This window comes from Choloepus didactylus, chromosome 24 (assembly GCF_015220235.1).
Source record: "Choloepus didactylus isolate mChoDid1 chromosome 24, mChoDid1.pri, whole genome shotgun sequence".
Classification (NCBI taxonomy): Eukaryota; Metazoa; Chordata; class Mammalia; order Pilosa; family Megalonychidae; genus Choloepus; species Choloepus didactylus.
The window spans coordinates 251,017-264,966 of NC_051330.1; the positions used below are offsets into that span (position 1 = coordinate 251,017).

Here is a 13,950-nt window from a genome sequence, read left to right on the forward strand (position 1 = left end):
GGTGGGGGAGTTGCTCTGGCAATGGGGAGTGTCAGGGGCAAGATAAGGGGGTGGGGAAAAGGCGGTTCCCTCCGGCAAGCCTCCCCTAACGGTGGTATTTTGGGTGAGGAAATGGGGCCTGCCTCCGGCTCCACTTTCCCAGGCCTGGGGGGCAGTGGAGGGCGCTGTCGCCCGTGCCCACCACCCTCCCCAGGGGCTGATCAGGTCCCCCAGCCCAGGCCCGCCAAGTCGAAGCACGTGATCAGTATCCCGCACTAAATGACAAACAGGGTGGGATGAGGGGATGGTTTGGGTGTTCGTTTTTCACTTTTATTCTTTATTCTTATTCTGATTCTTTCTGATGTAAGGAAAATGTTCAGAAATAGATTGTGGTGATGAACGCATAACTATATGATCGTACTGTGAACAGTTGATTGTATACCATGGATGATTGTATGGTATGTGAATATATTTCAATAAAACTGAATTAAAAAAAAAAATCACTCACAGCTGCACTGAGTTCCCTCTGCCCATAAGCTCATTTATATGGCTCCACTGATCAAGGCCCACCCTGAATGGGTTGGGTAACACCTCCATGAAAATATCTCATCAGAGTTATCACTTACTGTTGGGTGGGGCACATTTCCATGCAAACAACCTAATCTAAATGTTCCAACTTAATCCCCACTAATATATGTCTGCCCCACAAGATTGCATCAAAGAATATGGCTTTTTCTGGGGGACATAATACATTCAAACCAGCACAGAGGGTGTTGGTAGTAACAGAGCAAAAGACTTGAAATCTAAGTGATCAATGACAAAAATGGGTTCAACTTCAATGATAATTAGGGAAAAGCTCATTTAAAGCATAATAAGATGCCACTACAAACCAACTAGATTTAAAATTTAAAAAACCAAAACCAAAACTGACACTATTAAGTGTTGGCAAGATGTGGAGCAGAAGAACGTTCAATTTACACAACTGTGGGAGTACAAAATGACACAGAGGACTTGAAAAATAGTTGGCGCTGGCTACCAAAGTTGAAGATGAACATACAATGACATAGCGATTTCACTCCTGGATATAGACCCTAGGGAAGAGGGCTCGTGCACACCAGCAAACATCCACAACAGGGTTCCTAGAGGCAGAAGCTGGGAACCGGTAACAACCTAAACTTCCATCAGCAGCAGGTGGCTACATAAACTGCAGCAGGGAAAATGGGCAAAGTATAGCTGATCAGGGCAACACAGAAGAATCTCACAAATGGCAGTGAGCAAAATATATATGGTATGAATCCACCTAAAAAAGGTAAAAAAAAAAAATACAAGCAAAAATATTTAGCTGGTGATAAAACTATGAAGAGAAGCAGGTGAGAGATAAAGCAAGGGGAATGGAAATCTTTGTGGGCGGGGAGGGGTGTGGTGGGACTTGCTGAAATGCTAGTCCTGTTTAAGAGCCCTTGACCTGGGTGGTGGAAAGAGAGGTTTTACAATTCCCATTTATCTTATACACTTTCCGTATGTGTCTTACAGCTCACAATAAAAAGTAGTCTTTTTAAAAAATTTTAAAAATAAAAATGGGAAGAAAATAAATTGTATGATTAAGAAAAAATATGTAACTTCGTTCACTTTATATTTGTTTACCCGGTTTCTTCAACACTTTCATGAAATAATCTAGACCATCCCCACTGCTGTGTGATCCCAACTCAGTAAGATTCTTGCTTGGTGGTTATCAACAATAGGGTCTTGGTGTTCAGCGAGGATGAATGGAATACGGGAGGGGAGGGGTGAGAAAAGTGCGAATGAAGTGGAATGAAATGCAGGGGGAGGACGGGTGAGTCGAGATTGTCAAACGTCTTGAGATTTACTTTGAAATAGGGGAATTCAAGAATCAGAGCTGAAAAGAGAAAGGAAGTCCGTGGGAGGGTCTCCAAAAGTCAGAGAGCAAAATGTCACCTGGTCAAACGCTTACGAATAAGCTCAGAGAAAAAAATACTTGGAGGATCTCGAAGGAGAGGTCGGGCCTGCAGGGCGACGGCGAGTCGGACGGGTGCCCGCTCCGGGACGCGGCCTCCTCCGGCGCCAGAACGTAGTAAGAGAAGCTTACCCAGTGTTTTCAAAGATGTGGCATTACTGCTCTCTTAAAGGTCTATTTCTCGCTTTTTGGCTGACGCTAAAATGTAGTATGCGCTGATTGACGGAAATTGAGAAATTACAGGAGAATGCGCGCTACGCCACTGTGTCCGTCCCGGCCTGCCCGCGCGTCAGGAAGGGCATCTGCCTCACCTGCAGGGAGCGCGGAGCGGCTGGAACGCAGCGCCTCGGCGGGGACCTGGAGAAGCTGGCGCACCTCGCCGAGCCTGGACGCCCCGCGGCTGGCGGGGAGGGGCGGAGAGGGGCGCGGGGCGGTCTCCGCACCCCCTGGCCCCGCCCCGACCCCGCCCCGGGCCCTCCGGCCCCGCCCCGCCCGCAGCCCCGCCCGGCCCCCGCCCGCGCCCCGCCCGCGCGCTCACTCCGAGCCCCGAGCGGCCGCCGCGCAGGTCGGGTCCGCGCCGCAGCGGCCGGAGATGCAGCCCGGCGCCGCGCTGTGCCTGCGCCTGGGGCTCTGCCTCGGACTCCTGGACGGTGAGCACGGCGGGCAGGGATGGGGGAGGCCCGGCGCGCCCCGGGCGAGTGGTGGGATCGCGCCGACGGGGGGCGGGCGGGAGCCCTGGGGAGCCCGGAGAGGGGCAGGGGAGAGAGAACGGCCGGGAACCTGGGGTTGCGGACACCGGCCGGGATGAGGAACGGGCGGGCAGGGACTGCAGCCGGGAGAGGGGCGGGACGGCCGGGCTGCGTCGCAGCGCAGCGATGGTCTCTGGGCTCCCCGACCTTCCGCCACCGTCTGTGGCTCCCTGGAGCCGGGCCCCGGCGCGCCGCATCGTCAGCCTGAGACCCTTCTTTCGCTCCCTCGCTTCCTCGCGGAGTCCCCGCGCCGTGGCTCTCGGCCCGTCCGGCCCGCTGGCACCGGGGACCGTTCCCCGGACGCGGAGGCGGCCATCCCGGCGCGGCCCCTGGCCGGGGTGCGCACTTCCCGGTGCCTCGCGACGGTGCTCCAGGTCGGTCCCTGGAGGTCCCCCAGAGGGCGCTCCGGGCGGGTCCCCAGGTCGGGGGCCGCGCGAGGCCAGAGCTCGGGGGCCGTCCGCGCGCCCTAGGCGGGCGCCCTGGGGCAGAAGGAGCGCAGGTGCGTGTTGGGGCTTGAGGCGCATGTTGAGTCGGCGGGGAGGGGCTCGTCGGCGTCGCAGACGAGGGGAAAACTCGGGGTCCCCGGATTTGAGGGGCTGGAGCCTTAAAGGCGGGGCCAGGGAACTGGGATGTAAGGCGGGGTCGCCACGGAAGGGTCCGAGAGGCGGGCTGGGGTTGGGACCGAGGCTCTTGTGGGCTGAGACCCGGAGCAGAGGCTGCAGACTTGGGGTAGGAGAGAGAGGTGTGTGGGGACGAGGGAGGGTGCAGGGGGCGGGTGCGTGATTGGATGGAGATGTCTGGAGTGGTCGGGGGAGGATGCGCAGGGAGTCCACGCGGGATCTGGCAGTCCCTGGAAATCGGGGTGACGGGAGGGATCAGGCTCCCCAGCGGCTGGGGGAGGAGTGCCGGAAAGCCAGAGGGAGACTCGACTACCTATTTTTGAACACCATAGACCTCCTTTATATCCTTCATCTCTTCTAATCCTCACAGAGGGTGTTAAACCCGTTTTATAGATTGGGGGGGGGAGGGAGAGCTTGGACCAGGGACATGACGTAACTTTCCCAAGGTCCCCGGAGACCCGTCATAGGGAGGCAGGTCCGTGGGGTAACAGGGCCCCTGCTGTCTGCCCACCGCCTGCACCTTACCAAGCAGATCCTCTGAGGACAGGGGACGTGGGGGTGAACCTCGGCTGGGGGGTGGAAGGAGTGCATCTGTCTGGGCATCTGACTCCGGGCAGGTCTGAGCAAGGCTGCTGGCCCTTGGCTTTCGTCACTGCCCTGCACCCAGCCCAGGGCCAGGCTCTCACAGGTGCTCAGTTTGTGTTTGTTGAGTGACTGAGTGAGTCCGGGGCGGGGGGTGTGCAGGGTAAATGGGGTCATGTTGGACTACCGAGGTGAGGGGTGGGAGACCTCGCCTTGAGAAGGTGTTGGAGAGGCAGTAGCATCTGAGCATCTGCGGCTCAGGAGAAGCTGGGCTGGATAGTCAGAGACCCTGGAGGGAGGGGGACAGAGAAGGAGGGGGCTTCCAGGGAGACAGGGAGAACCGGAGAAGCCAGTGTCCTGGTGCCCCAGGGAGCTGAAACTGCCAGCAAGAGCAGATGCCCGAGGGAGTCAGATCGGTCGAGGATGGGAGCATGTGTCTGCTAAACTGGGATCAAGACGGCTTGATGGGCAGTTCCAGAGTGGACGGCAGAGGAGAAGGGAGGTGAGGCTGGGTGCTGCGGGCAGGGCAGTGATTCCTCCCAAGTCCGGCTGTGAAGGGGAAGAGGGAGGGCGTCGGCTGAAGGGGTCCACCAAGGACGGGGCTGCTGGGGATATCCAACGGGGACAGAGACCCCTCGCCAGCCTCCCCGGGTCCCACACCTGCCCGCACTCACTTGCTGGGCCAAGGAGGACCCGAGAAGCTCCCCGCCCGATGGGGTATGAGGACCAGAGTATAAACAAATAAGTGCCGTCGAGCGTCCGGGCAGCCAGTGAGAGGCCAGAGCCAGCAGCAGAGAAGCCTGTGGGCTCTGAAGCTAACCCCTCAAAGGCAGGTTGGTGGTGGTCAACCCAGACTCTTGTCCCAGCTCTGCTCCTGAATTCCTTGCTGTGTGTCCTGGAGTCCCCCCTTCCCCTCTCTGTGCCTCAGCTTCCCCATGCCTAGTGACAGGCAGGCAAGCACAGAGACCGCTGTGGCTTGGGGTGGGACTTTATGGTGAGGTGTCCCCAGTCCAGTTCCACAAAGCCTACCCCCACCCCACCCCTAGCAGTGTCCCTGGAGAGAGGCTAGTGTCTTGGTTCTTAGAGAGAAGCTGTTTTTGCCTCTGGCCAGTGGGCAGCCACCTCAGGGACACAGGGGAAGCAGGAGACTGCTGGGGGCTGGGCTGGCCCTGCTTTGGGCACACGCAGCCATCCCAGCCCTTTGCTGCCCCTTGTCCTCAGCCCTGAGGCAGGCCCAGGTGTGGACAGGGGAGTAGGGGTTGGGGGGATGCTAGCAGGTGCAGTTAGGATTCAGGGCTGGACCTGCTTTACCTGGTGACCGGATGTTCTGGCCCCAACTCAGTGCCCTGGTCTGAAATGTGGGTGCTGCTCACGTGCCTCCCCAGAGCACAGAGCCCACGTGGCCGTGCAGGGTGTGTGTGAGGCAGACTGAGCCTGCACGGACTGTCTGGCAGACTCCCCCGTGGGCCACCCTGCCCTGGCCCCAGACGGTGGCCCCAGACCCAGGGAAGGGGCCCTTCATTCTGGGCAAGCTCCCAGCCACCGTGCCCAGCCAGCGGGGCCCTGGGGGGATCTGGACCCCCATCCTGCAGGGGTTTTCCGAGTGGTGGTCGGGCAGCAACATGGACATGGAATCAGACGGCCCTAGCCAGGGACGGAAGTGCTCGGTGGCCCCACTGAGATCCGGCTGGAGGCTGCAGGCTGCCGGGGAAGCAGCGTCACCTCCAGCCAGGGGCTCCCTGGAGGGGCATGCGGGAAGTCCAGGGAATCCAAGCAGGGCCAAGAACCCCTCAGAGGCCCACGGGCAGGAAAGTCCAGACGAGGTGCAGGGACACGAGAGTGATGGGAGGCTGGAGCCTTGGGTCGGGGGTGGGAAGGTGGGTGGGTTGAAGGCCCAGTGGAGAGGTAGCAGCCCCAGCAGTCCAGGCAGGGTGAGGTTCTGGGCAGGGGAGTCACCTCTCAGACCCCCAAAAGCACGGCCAGAGGGGCGAGAGCAGGTGCCCACGACGGAGAGGGAATTGCAAGTGGTTGCACCTGAGCGGGGCCAGCGTGGGAGCTGCGGAAGTGGGACGGATCCGGTAGGGGAGAGGAGGGAGCGCAGCGAGCACGGTCTCTGGCTTAAGCGGCACCGTGGATCGTGGGATTGTTTACCCCGAGGGGGACCCTGGGAGGAGAAGGGGATGTGGGGGGAGTTAGGGGCCCCACTGAGGAGGCGTGGGGGCTCCAGGTGGAGGCGTCCTACAGAACTTCCCAGCTACCAGCCAATCAGGGCTCCAGGGAAGATGGAGTGGGATGTCGGCCTGAAGGGGAAGTTCTTCTCGGTGTCTAACTTACACCCCTCCTGCTGTCCTCTGCGCGTTCCTGGTTTCTCCCCACCAGGGCCTCGCCTGTTCCCCACAGCCCCCTGAGATGCCCCTGGGGGTGTGGGGCGGCCAGAGGAGGGATCCGGCTGACCCCAGCGAGACGCAGCTGGCGTGTGCCCGGCTGGAGCCAGGGATTCCTGAGCTGCGATCCTTTTCAGACACCGGCTTCCTCTGGGATCTCGGCTTTCCGGTCATGCCGAGGGGAAAAGTCTGGGAGCAGGAGGGTGCCGGCGCTCGGGCGGGGCGCGCCGCGGACACGCCGCCGGCCCCCCCGCGCGCCCCTGCGGCCGGGCTGGGCGTGGGTGGCCCCCGGCGGGCCGGCGAGGGTCCGGGGGGCGCGCGGGGGAGCCCCGCCACGTGGCCGGCGAGGTCAGCAGGGGTTCATGGGAAAGGACTCGTCGGCCTCGGGAGGGGACATCCTGACTGCGTTTCCCTCTTCCTGCGGCAGGGGCCGGCGGCCCCGATTTAGCAGCGCTGGGGGCCACCTCCGAACCAGCTGGCCCGTCTGATAACGCGGCCGGCGGGGCAGAGCCCTGACCCCGGGGAGGCCGGGGTGCCTGCCTGGCACAGCTGGCTGCACCCGCAGCTGCACCCTGAGGCGGGGAGGGGGGCGTCCGGCATCTGCCATACCCGCCCCCAAAGATCTGAGCCACCCCCACCCCCTCAGTCCCTGAGGGTGCAGCACCAGCTGCAGTAGCTTCCTGCTGGGGTTCAAGGGTGTCCGTAGCCTCGTGCCCACCGAGCAGGCACCCACTGCTCCCCCTGGCCCCAGCCGCTGGGCTCTCCAGCAGGGGAGGGTTCTGCTGCCAGGGGAGGGGTCTCCCAGGGTGGGAGAGGGTCCCTTCTCACTTGCTTTGCTCCCTGCCTCCAGGAGCTCAGAACACAGGTTTCTGGCCCATTCAGACCAAGAGGTGGGATTAGAGGAGAGCCTTGTCGTCACCCTATCCAAAGTGCATCCTCAAAGCTACCCTAAATTCTACAGGATGGAGATTCATTTGTATTGTGCAGCGTGCCCACCTGAGGGCACACACACACACACTTGGCGTGTCTAGCAGTTAATCAAATTTCTTCACACTAGGCTGTGTGAAAGTTTTAACCCTGTATACAGACCTTGTTGTGCTCTATCTCTAAATAAGGCCAGAGGCACAGAACGCCCAGAGACGTTTGGGGAAGTGACAGGTGTCTGATGTCCGGTGGCAGGAGCATGGGGCCGGGGGAGTGAGAAGGGGCAGGCACAGCAGGGGGTTGTCCACATTGCCCAGCAAAAGCTCTGGTGAGGTGGGCGGTGGGGTCCTGAATTTCTGGCCAGCTCTTGGACATTTTTACCTGGATGCCCCAGAGACCTTTTAATAATGGCATGCCCCAAACAGACGCACCATCTGCCCCCCAGGTCTACTCCCTGTCCAATGTGCCTACTTAGAGCACGGCACCTCCATCTGGCCTGCTGCCACCAGCGCCTCCCTGCCCTGCCCCCCCACACACACACCTGCCCACACATTATGGGCTGTCCTTTTTTTCCCCCGGATCCTCAAAGCCGATCACGGGCCACTCACCAACCAAGTCCTGTGTGGGGCACAGCACAACGAAGGGACAAATGCAACCCCTTGTGTTTGCACTGTGGAATTCTCAAACACAGTAAGCCAGCTGCTATACCCGGGTTGCATGGAAGTCAGGAGTTCCCCAAAAAGGGAACCTCAGCTTGCAAAGCTGGGGAGGTGGCCATGGAGCTGAGACATCAAAGTTGGGGAAGGAATTTGCCCACTGGCAACGGAGAGAGCAGTGTTCTAGAGAGATGGTGCGGGATGGGCACGGGCTCCAAGGCTGGAATGGGTCTGAGAGTGCAGGCTGGGATGCCCCTGAGGCTGGCTGGAGGGCTTGGAGGTCACACGAGGAGTTCAGCTGCCACCCACAAGTGGGGGGAAAGCAGAGAATGGTTTTAGGCAGGAGAGGGACTTGTGTTCCAGAAAGCTCATCTGACCACAGATGCATGGGAAACGTGGGGGCCAGAAGAGGGTGAGCAGACTGGTGTGGCCATCGGGGGAGGCTGAGGCTGGTGGGGAGGAGGGCGAATGGTCCTCTGCCCAGAAGGCGTTTGGTGCAAGGTTGTCAGGTGCAGGAAGATGACAGGGAGAGGAGAGGGGGCAGGGCTGGCTCGGAGAGGGACATGACTTGGTGACCTGTTGACTGGCTGTGGAGGGAATGAGTGGTATCAAGAACGTTCACCAGGACGGTGAAACTAGAGGAGGGAGGGGCGGTTTCTCCAGAGGTGATGGAAGACAGCCGATTAGATCAGCTTGAAGCCTTGACATTTCTTGAACTGTAAAAATGCAAAGACTGCAGATGTGTATACGATAAACTGTAGCCTCCCGTCATCATCCTTCCCAAAGATAATCTTACCAGTGACGTGACCTTGGGCAAGTTACTGGCCTCTGTGTGCCTTACTTTTCTCATTTGTAAAATGGTGACGATAGTGCCTTCCTCAGAGGGATATGTGGAGCTGATGCATGTACAGGGGTGCGGGACAGTGCTAAATGCGAGTTCGCAGTTGTTATAACAGGATGCATCGGTAGAAGCAGAACTTGGGGGTCAAAGTATACGAACTTTTTTTTCATTACCGGGTGAACACCTGTTTCCCCACATCCTTGCCGACAGGGCTGTTCTCGATCGTTTTACGAGTTGCTCATTGGAGGGTGGACGGTCGCGTACCCTGTGGCTCTGGTTGCCCTCCTCAGTGGTGGGTGTGGTCTGGGACACGCTGGGTGTGAGGGCTGGGAACGCCAGGCCAGGAGACGTCTTGGAGTCGGGTCTACCAGGGCCCACCAGGGCTGGAGCTCAGGAGAGCTCAGGGAGAGGCGGGAAAGCCGTCAGCATGGTGTGGGGGGGTGCATTCGGGGAGGGGGCCACAGACCCACCAAGAGCCTGAGATTGGCCCCTTTCCTGCAGCCTCATCCCCCCCATACATGCTCCATCTCTGCAGTCTCCCTCTGGCCTTTGCACATGTGCCCTGTGTACTTTTCCCCTGGGTCAATACCCAGCAAACTCCTACTCAGTCTACAGAGCCCATTTCAGCTCACATGTGTGTACACCCCCAGCCTTCTGGGCCTCTGCTCCCAGGCTTGGATTACAGTGAGATTCGGCTGTGACATGACGTGCACATCACTCAGCACAGCAGGTAACACTGCAGAGGGCCCCACAAGTGTGAGCCGGCAGTGGTTCTGTTCTTATGGAGGTTCTTTTTTTTTGAGGGGGGGTAGTATCAAAATTTTATTGGTAATAACTTCAAATGTTACAAGTTAATGAGGAAGTGATTTTCCTTTATCAAAAACATTTTACTTCAGGAGAACATCTCTGACTGAGGTACATTTAGAATCAAACGTTAGTGAAATGGAAGACGTAGATTGTCTGTTCTCAGTGATTGACCCATTTTACAGATAAGACGACAAAAACTATCTACCATCCTAGGAAGGCTCTGTGCCTTTAGTCACATGATAAAGGACTTTCTTGGCATTTTAGAAATACCCTCCCTCCTACTCTTCACCATTCACGTGTCTTCCTTTGTCTCAGGTCACCTTGTGAGAATACACACAGGAACACACAAGTGACTGTATATACTTATAGAGCACAGATCCCACTGCCTCCTCTTACTTTATCTCAAGCAGAGATTTAATAATCTTAACCATGTTTCTGAAAACTTAAGGTTTTGTGGAAGTGATGCAGGAAGCTTGACAAGAGTGAGGTAGAGGCCGAACGGTGAGCCTTTGGGCTCCAACTCGGCTTCAACCAAAGATAAATAAATACACAGACGGAGCTGCTTGCACCTCTTTTAGGAATTGGAGAGTCACAGCTCCGTAAGAACACCTTTGAAAATCTGGTTCTGCCACTAACAATCAAAATTTAAAACCACTGTATTGATTAAGGATTAGGGTAAGAATTCAGTTAATATCTGTGGACTAGCACCAAGACCGTCCACAACCGTCCAGAGCATACGGATGAGGGGCCACAATGCACAAGGGCTGACACGGAGGACATTTGGATAGTTTGAGATGTAAGTCGGCAAACAAGTTCCTAAGTTCTTGTCCACTAAAATATGACACGAGGTTACTGAATCAAACTGCCCTGGGGAAACCTTCCAGAGCTCCCTTCAGGCACATTGAAACTGGAATCATGCATGTGGCGTCCAGAGATGAGACATTCTGACGTTTAGTGCCTCGCTTTCCTCAGAACCAAGTTGCCGTTGAAAGCCCTGACGCTGCCCCGCTCCCCAGCAACGTGTGACCTACGCGCCTTCCCAACAGTGAATAAACCACGAAGGTGTGTGTGTGTCTTACGTGCAAGTGGCATCAGGCCAGGCGTTTGCCCCGCGCTGCTTCCTTTTCACAGTCTGTGTAGCTCTCAGCATACGGAGAAACGGGCTCTTTTTATGAATCTGTCCTGTGGCTTAAGCTCAGACTCGTGCATCAGCTCTTTCTAAGCCCAAAAGAGCACTGCCTCTGGGTGGGAAAGACACTAATTGGTCACGTGAGCCAAGGATTCAAGTGAAATCCCTGGCGTATTTCCGTGGTTCCGCTGTGCGCCCCAGACCCAGCGATCACCGTCTCCCACTCGCATATGGCCCATACGCATTCAATACCTGCCCCAAAGCTTTGCAAGTAACTTAAGCCATGAAAAAAAAGATGCTGATGAGTCCTCTTGGTGTATGTCAACAATTCAGTTCATCCATTTAAGAAAAAAAAAAAAGGATTGGGAATGTTTCCTTTGATTAAATCTGTGCTCAGCGATTTTATAGCCAGTGTGCTATCACAAAATGGAGGCTAATTCGGTTACACTGGCAGCTGTGTACTAAGGCATAAAACCAAATACTAGACTTGGACATTCAACTTTATTTACAAGTGTTCTCCTATAAACAAAGATTTCATTCCATCCTTTCAAAATACTATAACTGATCATTTACACAAAAAAAGAAAAACATTACATAGTTTTAACCTTTTTGCACAAAACTGTATTCAAGGATGAGCAAATAACCTCACAAGATGGCCTTAGATGTAAAAACAAAACCAAACATACAAAAACTTATCCAGCATAAGTATTCTATTGTCAGAGAGAATGAATGATTAAACTCACACCTTAATGTCCACCAGGAAATGAAAGCATAATAATTTTTTGGAGTTAAGTCCTTCACAATAAACACAGTCTTTTTATGTAGTATGGTTGAATTGTGATTGTTTAGGATTGCTCTTGTAGGCTTGCATTTATGCTAATTAAAAAAATAAGTCATCATTGTAAAACGGGCACAGACTTTTCCACGCAGATTTTCTACCAGCGAAAATACTGTCTGGTTTTATCATTTAGGCAAGTCAATAAAATAACAAATGCAAGAAAGAACTTAAAACAGAAACACCATGATCCTGTGACTGACAGACTTACAAAATCAGAATTCTCCCTGAAATCAGGGAGCATGGCTCCTCAACAGTTACTGTAAATTTGACTTTTCCATAACTGAGACATTTATAGGCTAAAAATTTAACCAAAAAGTTTAAAATTACCTATTTACTATGTTATATGTAATAATTAGTTTTTAAAATCCTTTCAGTTTTATCTCAGGGGGATAATCACTGTCACATCCTAGCTAAGTCGTAAGGAATGCCAACAATTTGGGAAAACAACAACAACAAACTCATCCCTAAGAAGTGAGAGAAAGAAAAATCTCTGAACATAAACATGATGGTCTTGTACCTTTTTAACAAACTTTTCCACAGCAGAGACTCTTATTAACAGCCAGCAATCAAATGTATTTCAGTTCTGAATAGTTACTGCCTCTGCTTTATTGATCTGATCTTTTTGTAATAAAACTACAAATGCCACATTTTTAAAACTCAGATAAACAGGGACTCTTATTTATCGTCAGCTGCACATTTTTGTTGGGTGCAAGGCAGGCCGGCTGAGGTGTCCACACTCCAATGATGACCGAAGCCACAACCTCTGCTTGCATCTTCTTCCGAGTCTCCGTGAACCCATGGATCTTCACCCAGATAATAAAAATAATATAATTGCAGTTGAGTTTACCAGCATCCGTGGCTCTCTGTCACTGTTCTGATGGGTGGAATGAGGTCATGAGCTGACTCCATCACTGGCTCCTCTGAGAACCGCTTGTCCCTCTGTCTGTCCGATGTTCTTGAGGATCCTCGTGGCTCTCGGGCCCTGCAGGGTGGAGGCCGTGGCTCTGGGGCCACCCTGTGCCCAGGAGCTCACCCTCCCACCGCCGCCGGGAACATGGTGACGCCGTGGCCTCCAGGGTGGTTCTAAGAGCTGTATTATTTATTTGTGGCCTGGGGTTCCCAGGAATCCTAAGGGGAATCTTCATTTCGCAAGTGGGGAAACTGGGGCCTCGAGAGAGGGGGCGCGTGCCTGAGGCCCGGGACGCTCTGCAGGCACAGCGGTGGTGGTGGTAGCCGGGTAGGGGGGCCCCGGGACATAGCACACCTGCCTTCTCTCCAGATCTGTGCTCAGGCCTGGCCCCAAGTCCTGGGCCGGGTTTCGTAGAGAAATAGCAAAGCAGAGGGCCCTGCCAGGTGTCCCCCTCTCTGCCCAGCCCAGGACTGATGGATGGAGACCCGAGCCTGGCCTCGTCTGGCCAGCTGCCCCATGCTTCTCCCATGCTTTACCTTCCGTCTGCAGCCCCAGGCTGGGCCCCGGCTGCCTCTGTCCCTCCTGGGCCGGCACTGGCAGGATGACCCCCACAACACCCTGCAACTCGCTGTCTCCCAAGGCAGCCCCGGGGTCGGGGGAGGGTAGCCAGCCCGGGGGGCCCTCGACAGGGCCACGCTCTTGGCCGGAGCATGGAGAGCCACCCCTGAGCTCGCAGACAGCCCTGTCCTGGGCCCTGTCAGTCCGCGTGGACCAGGGGACAGAGCAGTGTGCCTCCAGGAGCCCCCTGTGCTCTGGCTTGGGGCTGGTGGGGAGACAGCTCTCCCTGCCTCAGAGGCAGGGCAGGCCTCACAGGGGGCTGGGGGCTGGGTGTGGCCGAGCCCAGGTGGGGAGGCCGGTGAGTACCACCCTGGAGGCCAGACTGAGGGTGCACAAAGCCCTACGTGGCCAGGAGGGCGTTGTCGGCTGAGGGTGGGTTGGAGGGCGCACCTGGAGGCCAGGAGGGGCGGCTCGGTCTGGGCAGCAGCGTGGGGGCTGGAGGACGGGGATGGGGCATGGGGGGCAGTGCCGATGCCCCAGTGTTTGGGGGCAGCTGCTGCACTGCTTGCCCCTGGCTGGCCTGGGCTGGAGCCCCTGCCCCTCTGCACCTGCCCCCCCAGTGTTGCCTTTGTAAAGGCAGCCCCCCTAGAAACCACCCCAGGCCGGCACTCACCTCTGCACTGCAGGGAAGGCTCAGGCCAGAGCAGGACCCACTTCCTGTCCGCTGAGCCGGGAGAGGGAAACGTGCTCTGCCAGAGCGGGGGGTGGGGGCACAGGACAAGCAGGTTTGGGGCTGAGGGAGCGGATGCCTTCTTGAAAAACATGTCCTAGGGACACAATGGGACATCTAGGGGACAAAAATAAGACTCTTGCTTAGCACTTCTTCCTCCTGTGTTTAGTTGGGAAACATCGTCGGTGACTTAAAGGGTTTGCCTGCGGCACACGGGGCTCTAGGCCAGGGCCCCAAAGTGGGGTGCATTGGGGCAGCTGGGGCTGAA

General features: G+C 56.2%; 1 protein-coding gene across 3 annotated transcripts in view; it reads left to right on the forward strand.

The window, feature by feature from the left end:
- The first annotated feature begins 2,498 nt into the window (after window positions 1-2,498).
- Window positions 2,499-13,950, forward strand: part of FLT4 (fms related receptor tyrosine kinase 4) — a 43,620-nt gene continuing 32,168 nt past the window's right edge. For all 3 annotated transcript variants that reach the window (XM_037817683.1, XM_037817685.1, XM_037817684.1), the window contains exon 1: window positions 2,499-2,604. In XM_037817683.1, the coding sequence (XP_037673611.1) occupies window positions 2,547-2,604 (58 nt within the window). In that variant the 5' untranslated portion in view covers window positions 2,499-2,546. The remainder of the gene's footprint in view (window positions 2,605-13,950) is intronic.